The sequence below is a fragment of the Blennius ocellaris genome (genome assembly GCF_963422515.1).
Source record: "Blennius ocellaris genome assembly, chromosome: 6".
Lineage (NCBI taxonomy): Eukaryota > Metazoa > Chordata > Actinopteri > Blenniiformes > Blenniidae > Blennius > Blennius ocellaris.
Window position 1 is genome coordinate 14,751,699 of NC_137655.1, and position 9,859 is coordinate 14,761,557.

The window sequence follows — 9,859 nt, forward strand, 5'->3', positions numbered from 1 at the left end:
CCACTTTGAATTTTATAGCAGCGACACATCTTAAAAATGGTCAAATATGTCACTTTCAACACTTTCTTATGTTTGACTGTGAATAAATTCTCGATTTGTAGGCTTTTAATATCAATGCATCCTGCTTTCGTTGTCATTTTATATTCAGTATTTTTAGATTCGAGGTGGTCAAATAATGTTACTAGTGCAACTGAATAAGAGAACTGAATAAGATGTCCTTCTCCAGGTGTTCTCCTACACTGCGGATAAAGAAATCAGGACCGATGACCTCTGTCTGGACGTCTCCCGCCTCAACGGACCTGTCATCATGCTCAAGTGTCACCACATGAAGGGCAATCAGATGTTTGAGTATGATGCAGAGGTAAGATTGACGTTTTCTCCTGCAAATCGCTTAATTCAACATGAAGTGACCATTCCTGTCTGCTGATGCACAAAAATCACTGAAAATCTGAGCAACCATATCCTTCAGTCAAGAAGAAATTACATGAGCAGTGTTGCACTTGGAAGAGTTCAGTCGTGGAGGTAGTGGAGTGCTTTTCACCCGCCACCAGATGGCACTGTAGTTTTTTTTGTTGTTGTTTTTTTTTTTTTCCCCTTTGGAAGCTGCTCAGATATTGAGTTACTATTTCCACCCAGCAGCTGTGTCTTTCCTTTCATCTTCTCTCATTTGAAATAGTATGTTGGCAAGTGGGAATATGATTTTAAGGTAAGCTGTTTAAAGTTACCCCCTCTTAAATACCCCCCCCCCCCCCCCCCCCCCCCCCCTAATTTCACAGCTCGTGTTTCTAGTATTGCACAATGTGTGCTTATGGTCCAGTTACATGTGTATGTGGTTGTAGGTAGATGTAGATACATCTTTGTGCGAAGTGGATCATTTTTCCAAGAGAATGTGAAATGTGTGTTCAGATTTGTAATCAACAATGGAAAATTTCTGAATAACCAACACCATCAAACTATCTTCGGTGCCACTTAGGGTGGATAAGGGCCCTGCTGACAAGTGATGAAGGTAGTGTACAGCCTAGACAGGTCACCAGGCCATCACTGGTCAAACTCCGTGAAACGGTGACAGTCACGGGTTTAATTTATATGTAACACGTAAGTTATTATCCTCCAGGAAAAAACTGAAATACCCAAAGAAAACTAACACATGTATAGAAAGAACAGACACAGAATTGAACCAGTAACCTTGTCACTATGAAGCCAGAGTGCTAATTAATAATATGAATTTATGACGTTCTTCCTGAACTATTTGCACACTAAAAAAAACATTGATCTTGATCAACATTGTTTCTTAAAATTATAAGTAAAATATCTAGATGAATCCAGTGCAATATAGTAATACAATAGACGAGAATAGATATTACTGACAGTCTGCTTCACAAGTTGACAAAAAAAATTAAAAATAAAAGAACCAAATTATACAGAATGAACTAAAAATATATTATTATTATTGTATATATTGAGAAGAACCCCCCCAAAAAACTAGATTACATTTTTATGTTGTCTGGTTTTTTTGGGCAGCAATGTAATTGGGATTTACTTGTAAAAGATACTACTGAACTCATAAAATATTCAAACTCTCTGTCACAGTTTGCTCAGCTGTGGTGCTGCAGCAGAAGAGTGAAAACAAAAACGACATGAAAAAAAAAAAATCCAGCATCTTTACTAGGAGGGTTCAATTTACTCAGTATTTTTGGTTATTCTAACAACAATTGAACTTTGGAAAAATAACAAACATTACAATTAAGAAATGAGCCAAATATAGAAAGAGAGCAGGATGAGAAAGATATTTGAATCTCTTAGGAGTACTTGTAATATTCTCCTTTAGCCTCGCTGCCACAGGATTCAAAATACATTACGGATTATACAACTCAAAAAGCATTTTTATATTAACTATTTATACTTGTAAGGCACCGGGAGATGGTTAGCGGAGACTGCAGAGGATGCAGTGTTGTCTGTGAGAGATTGAGATGTCCTATAGCTGACATGTTGATATGACATGGCGAGGCAGCCCAGAGACCTTTCCATCAAGGACTGAACAAACCCAAAGAGAAATCCTTTCATTACACTTTGTTCTCTGGGTGCATTCTTGGAATGAAAAAGCTGAATAATTCATAAATGGAGAGGTCTGGTCTCTGTTGTAAGCAGCATTGGGGGTTCACCGCTGTCAGTGATCAAGGTTATTTTTAGCTCAGGTGTGAGTGACAGAGGCTGAATCCTCGGTGACTACAGTGCCATTAACATTTCATCTGGTCATCAGTTTCACCGTCACAGTCATACCTGACTTTTCCATATTCCCCATGTGTTCATTCACAGCAGTGACCTTCTTTTCCACCTGCTCTGCTGCTTACAGTGTTTTTCTTCACCATCCATCAAAAAGGAAAAACAACCTAATGGAAACACTACAGCCATTGAAATCATAGCTCTCTGAATTTACATCTGCGAGTCAGCTTTTTCCTTTGCTGCACATATGACGTTTTACATTAGCGCCAATTTTTTTCCCCCCATTTCTATACAATGACAATATTGCATCACTGTTGGTTGATTGGTTTTCAGGAAAATGTTGTTAATGAGATCATTTAAGAAAGTGAGTCAGGCAACAAATGCATAATGTGAAATTACATGCCTTTAGTAATCTTGTAATGAACAGCTATTGCAAAATGGGATATGAAGAACATAAATACTCTTTCATTGGCTTTTATTCAATTTTGCTCAGTCTCGTTTTTATTTATTTTGTTTTGCACTTTGTGACATTAAGAAAACATTTGACAGGAATGACTACAAATAAATGAGAAACAAAATGTAACCACGATGAATATTGCTCATATATTTCATGAAACATCTTCAAAATGAAACAAAGATATTACAAAAATTAAAATAAATGCATTCAAAATAAAACATTTTAGAATACAGTGCTTTCCAACTTCTCTCCTACAAACTCCAATTTGCTGAGTTTTCAGTGTCCCTTTCCCTTTCCTTTAGCTTTATGTTGTGTTCATATGTAGTTTTTATAATTGACTGCTTGTTTTAGGCAATATGATTTCACATCATAAATTTCATACATGACTGAGATCCATTGCCAAAGTGACCAGTCTATAATAGCAATACATAACAATACTCATCAGTATGTGGTGTATCTTGTGTTAATATTGGATAACTGTCCATTTATATTTACAGGTCATGTTTTGAACGAATACAATAAACACAATAAGGAATCTTCTTTGAATAAATGTCAATACAACATAGGAGATGTTTGCCATCTTCATCTTCATCCTCATCCACTTCATTATTCCGTAACTTACCTCCACAACTGTGTGTCCCTATTCCCTGTTCATTGCATGCAGAAACATACCTTCCTCCACATCATCACCCAGTCATGTCTGACCATCAGTCGTCTGGGGGACGGCTCGTATGGCCCCACCGTGGAGTACTGTAACGACAGTCCGGTACAGTCGTGGATCCTCCACAACTACACTCGTCTGGAGGTTGCCAGACACCTCTACTTCAGTCCCACAGATTATTTTCTCTAACCTCACATGTGCTCAGTGCAGGCTGTGAGGGTCCTCAGGTGAGCCAACGTGTTTGTTAGGCTTAGAATAGAGGGTACTTATTGTAACTGCCCTGTAGCAATGTGGTTTTGCTGTGAATTGCTTTGACCTGTTTTGGTGTTAAAGTCGCCTCTGTAGCTGATTCCTGTTTGTCTTGTTAGTGAGAACCAATGACATTGTGACTTTTGACTTCAAATCATGCCAGGAAGCCTTAATTGTCTTTCACCTGTAACTTTTTAGCAAAGCAGTGACGCTTCTACGTATAGGATGCTATCGAAGACGGGCGGCTGTGGATCGGTTGGTAGAGCGAGTCCTCTTAAGCAAACGTAAAGCGATGGGGGACTGCTGAAGCGGTGGAAAAGCACTATAGAAGTGAAATCCATTTCCCATTTTACCATTAGCTCTCATGTGCTGTTTATTTTCTGACATAACTGTTTGATTTTGAAGTGAGAATATACTGGCCATCCCACTGGACAGCCTCCACTCGGTGAATGATGCCCGAGGTGGAGGAGAACGTGTTTATTTTTAGCTGACGTTCGGGGCTGATTGAAATGGGCTTGCCATTGTTTACAAGTTCTTTTGAAGTGATCCTTCATTGTGAAGCTACCTTTCATGGCCCTGGCCGCTCATGCCACTCTCTTATTGGCTGACGGCAGCTGTGTACACCGCGCGCCATGAACACGTTGTAAAACCAATGAATCTCAATCATTCGCGCCTTTCACCAACCAGCCTGCCCATCTCCATACTTTTGTAAGAAATGTTCTTTGGATCTATGTGTGTCTCTCCATTTCGGTGTGGTTATATCTCCAGTCTGCACTGTCCAAGCAGGGTGAATTGAGTAAGGAGCTCCCAGGACCGCTGGCGTGTGTCAGAGTTGTGGCAGTAAAGTGACCTGCTGTTCGATGTCCTGATTTCACTGTTCACACGCCGAGGTCCTCCTGGCATAGCGAGCACAAGACGAGAGCACATACAGGACACCATTAAACCAAATGAGACCGTTGCCGAGCCTGTGGTGAGATAAAAGGATTCTGCTGTTTTTGTATTTCCCACAAAAAGCAACTCAGCCCTCTAGATCTCCTTCACAGTCAGTGACACGTGAGACAAAAAAAAAACCACAAAAAAAAAACCCGGCGCCTTTCAGCGAGTCCAGTGCGCTTCCTGGTGACAAAGACGATCCTCTTTTGCAGCCGGGGCTCGTGGTTAGAAATCTCCCTCTTTTAATTAGCTGGTCTCAGCTGTGCATACACTCAGTCACTTGCTCTGGAGACACTGCCTGGTTTGCTGTGTGGCTGAAAAATGAGTTTTTTTGCCCTCAAGCAGTCATAAAATAATTATAAGTAAAGGATAGGACATCCACTTTTGCGAGTAATTTCATAAAATGCAGAACTTTTTTTTTTTTTTTCTTATCCTTATCATTATATTTCTCCTCTGTTGTCCCTGCCATTAGAGCAAGTTTGGGTCTTTGAATAGAAGAAGAAAGATCTGTTTTCAGTGTTGCCTCCCTTATGATTTATAGATTAGATCTACCTTAAGATTCGAGAAGCGAGCTGGAGTATGAATAGTCAAGAAAAAAGCTTTCAGAGGGAGGTATTTGTTGACGAGGCTGTTTACTTTATGCACAGGCTACAAAAAAACTCTGTTTTCATTCAGAAATAGCAGCATATTTAATCCCACATTCATCTTTGGATGTGGGGGGAACGTTGCTGCCGAGGTGCAGTGATGTGACAAGAAAAGCGGGAAAAGTAAAACATCGGAAGTGGAGAGAAAATCCTTATTGTTCTTGTCTTTTGGCAGGTGTGTAAGGTCATATGCCACCTGCTCTCTTTGTACTGGCTTTGTTTGAACAAATCTGCCCCGTAGGGCGGTCCGCAATCTGTACTTCAAGAAAGAGGTGTGTGTGCGGCGTGTACATGTGTGTGCACTCCTTTGTATCCAGGCAGAGAATGTCAGGCCCTTGTGTTTTATAGCCCGAGATCAAACATGGCCTGAGCGTCTGTGTGAGCTCATTAGTCTGAATATCCTCTGTCAATAGTCGGTGCACAGTCTTGCTTTAATGAAGAATTGTACGTCAACCACAGGATAATAAAACTCATAGGTGCTGGTTTTCATGCCACAGACGATGGTTTGAACTGGATCACGTGTACTTCCTTTTTCACATGCACTGTCTCAGAATAACCCCCAAGATGATCCTTTATTAAGATGCAGACCATTGAAACTTGGGTTCTCTTTATTTTTGATGCAGATTTTCTTTTATACAGCCGTACATGTTGATGCATTACTACGCTTGCATGATGTTTTAGTGGCACCTAATGCGATTTTCCAAATTTCTCTCACGGCATTGTTTCCCACAGCAGTGACTCTACTTCTTCTCCCAAACCAACTTCTCAAATCCTCTATCCCTCTGCATGTGATCATTAGGACAAGAAGAGCGATGCGAGAGATCAGCAACATTGCGGAAGTGTGTTACTTCTGAGGGAATGAACACAAATGGTTAATCAAGGCCATTGAGAGCTTTCTTCCATTTGTTAGTGGGGGGTGTTATCTCTGGAGCCTGCATGGCAGGTAGCCACAGAATCTCTCCTGTGGTACACGCTCACGTGGGGCTGGATGAGCTCAGCTCTTCACAACAGGTGTGTTTTTTCCACTTAGGTCCAGTCTGTTTTGTCTCCCGACTTTTCAGGTTTGTGTGACAGAGCAGCACAGAGAGTGAGAGGGGAGAGGACTGACTGTGGAGTGCAGCAGAAGAGAAATACAATAATTGCAATAACAATGGGCCTGTTCGGTTGAAGTGTCTCACTGAGGTGTTGTGAGTATGACAACAGTCACTATAGAAGAGTCTTGAAAATGAAGCAACTATATGGGATTCAGCCCAGTCATACATAGTTTGTTCTTTGAAGAAGACCGTGTGTGTGTGTGTGTGTGTGTGTGTGTGTGTGTGTAGGGGGGGGTCATGTTATGGTACGTGTTTGTGTATATAAAATCCCAATACACAATAGAGATGTGGCCTGGTTACTTGTGTTTATCTATCCAATAATTCATAGTATCATTGCTTCCTAGTTTCCAAGTTGGGGTTCAACTATCTGCCCTTCCTGGCCAACAGTAAATATTATTGGTGTCAGCACATTTCACAACTTTGAAGCTAACCCTGTGATGTCATGATTAAAGCGCACAGCAATGAATATTGAATTTACTTTCATCAGGTGTGCGTGACATCAAATGACTCGGGGAAAACTGCTGCATGAGTAAACAGCTGTTTACCTACAACTTGACTCCCCAGATTGTCACTGAAGGTGATTTTGAGCCCACACTTACTGCCGACATGAAGCAGTGCAAAATGTAGTGCGAGCCTCGATCCCATTTACACACTTAAGCAGTGTGCGTTTTTCCATCCACCGCTCCCATCGTTTAAAAATAGCAAATGTAGCTGCTGGCCCCGAGGGCTATTTTTTTTTTTTTTTCTTAAAATGATGTGTGGTCAGATGCATTGGGGGTTTGTTGCTATCTTAAGGCAATGGAAAGTGCCATCTTAAGTCAATGATGGAAATTTCTCATGTTTTGAGGCGTTAGTTTTACCAAACCTGTGAAGTCTTGACTGTTTGTGGAAGCCTTTCCTCAAAGTTTGTCAAATACCCACTGCAGGATTTTTCTTCAAAGTGTGGCAATTCATCACCACACATGGCACTGATCTCTTTTAACACTGTGAAAGATATTATTCATTTTTGATGGTGTGCTTTTGATATTGAGACTTCAATGGCTGTATTGTGCGCATACCTTCTTTTTTGAAACTCAGATAGTGAAGGATCAGAATCTGCAGCCAGGGGAGTTCGGTGGTACAAGTGTAGCTTCTGAAAAGTTTTAACTTCTCGGGTTAACATTTTCAAAAATATAAACATATCAAATTATAAGTAGCTTTATGCAGCAGTAGCGAGTCGTTGTGACACCAATTTTACAAAAATTCAAAGGAACTGGACGGGAGACCGTTTTTGGAGCCTCTGTTGTGTTTACTGTTAAATCTTCAATTGTTCTTCTTGGTCTGAAGAGACTGGATGCTGTAAGCTTCTTAACTTTTATAGATATCAATTGGATGACATAATGGCTGCTAACTTTACAATTCAAAAAGAAAAAAATTACCTGCACTTTTTATTCAAACACCGGTTTCTCTGGGCCTTTGTATATACTCACAGGATTATTTTTTTTATTCTCATCACAGAACACCTGTTATTTCATTCTGGGAAGTTTGACCTTATAACATTTGTTCTGTGTTTATGGAGTGTTTCATTTTGGCCAAGAACCGCAAAAAGCTATTAGGAAACATCAAAACTGATAAGAGTTGTGTTGTGGGAGGATTATTACTAGCATAGTCAGTTGCCACTCAAAGAAAACATTAAAATGACATATTTTACTATCCCATCCATCATACTGCTTTAACCTAGGGTCACATGACCCAGCAACCAATCCTCGCTGATTATTGGTGAAAGCGGGATACACATGGCAAACGTGATGAGATCCCACATATTCACATCTGAAAGTCATCTTAAGTGTGTTTTTTTTTGGACTGTGGGATGAAACCGGAGTGAATGAAAAAAAAACCCTCTCCGACGCACTGGAAGAACATACCAACCCCTCACAGAGAAGCTCTGAAAGCACAAGACTGTAATATTTAAGAATATATGATGCCTAGTTTAAGCCTCAAGGGGAAAAAAAAACAAAAACAAGTGTTTCATTCTCTCCATCAACAAGAGCCTGAATCCTCACAGCAGCCTGCACGGTCTATTGTACCAGGGGTGGCATTTTACTTTTTTATTGCCTGGAACACCTGCTGTCTTGATGTTTCTATTGTTTTGTTTTTTTCCTGCTCTGGCTACAGTCTAACAAGCTCCAGCTTATTATCCGAGCTGAAGGGTGAATTTATAAAATGTGGGCAATCGATGCTTTGAAAGTGTGTCTGTGAAGCTTCATCAGAGTTTTTCATGTAGATTCCCCTCTGTCCAGACGGATGAAGTACAGTCGACGAGACAGACAAATGTCAACGCATTATTGTTACATCTGTATAATTGTTTCCCTCCTCCTTTCTCCAGCGACTCACTCTGCTGCACGCAAACAGCAACCAATGCCTGGACATGCCGTCCGAGGAGGACAAGATGGTCCCCACCCTGAGAGACTGCAGCGGTGGCCGCTCTCAGCAATGGCTGCTCCGTAACATGACCCTGAGCATCTGATCCCTCACCTCACTGATCAACCCCCCAGCCCCCCGCCCGCACCTTGTTCCTAACCAGACATGGCTCTCCTCACAGTCACCAGGTGGCTTTTAACACACACACACACACACACACACACACACACACACACACACACACACACACACACACACACACACACACACACACACACACACACACACACACACACACACACACACACACACACACACACACACACACACACACCGTACCTCTTGCTATAACCGCCCAGGCAACAAATGCAAGGATCCAGACGTCAGCGGCTTATCTTCCGTTGAGGAGGCGTCTCCTCTTACAGCTCGCCAAAGGTTCGGGAGGAGCTGCACCTGCCATTTTGACAACACGACAAGCTGTAGCTTTGGGGACCTTGTCACATCCTCGCCGGGAGAACTGCGTGCGGCGGTCTGTGTGTCGAGAGCACCGATATCAAACAATCGCACCGCGTTGGACACCTGCTCGTCGTGCATCCGCCGGGCTGCTCAGACCTCCGCTTAGCTGCTGGACAAACAATAAAACAAAGGAGCTTACATTGCATTGTAAGTCACGTCTCTGCAATGGTCTGTGATGTTGATGACCTTCCTTGTGCTGTGTCCAGGCGGCACATTAGTTTACCTGCTGTAGGTACAAGCTTAAAACATGACGGCCTACCGCTGTTTATCGAGTTTCCATATGTGTGTCATGCTGATGAGAGAGCCTCACCAATATTGGATTTATGAAGTCAAATCTGATGTTGATATTTGGGGTGGTGGGGATAAAGTGGAAGAATTCTGCATATCATTTGCAGGTGTATGAACCCATTTTTGGTAAATGTGACGAGACCACGAGCTGCTTGTCTGACAGCATTGATATACATATATTGACACCCTGTCCACTCTTGTGGTGCTTTCTTAAGATGAGAGCATCACATAACAGTATTGCCTCCCAATTCTGACACAGGACACCATCCCATCCTCTGCAAGAAATCAACATACTGTGGCATTAGTTTTTTCTGCCATTGTCATCAGTTTGTATTCATAATGATGGTCAGCATGTGTGAAAGTAAAACCTGGTCACACTGGAAATCACGAATGC

General features: G+C 41.6%; 1 protein-coding gene across 1 annotated transcript in view; it reads left to right on the forward strand.

The window, feature by feature from the left end:
- galnt13 (polypeptide N-acetylgalactosaminyltransferase 13) overlaps positions 1 to 9,164 on the forward strand; it is a 39,937-nt gene extending 30,773 nt beyond the window's left edge. Inside the window, exons 11-12 of the mRNA XM_080498392.1 lie at positions 227 to 361; positions 8,627 to 9,164. Coding sequence (XP_080354518.1) covers positions 227 to 361; positions 8,627 to 8,767 — 276 coding nt within the window. The 3' untranslated portion in view covers positions 8,768 to 9,164. The remainder of the gene's footprint in view (positions 1 to 226; positions 362 to 8,626) is intronic.
- The last annotated feature ends 695 nt before the right edge of the window (positions 9,165 to 9,859 follow it).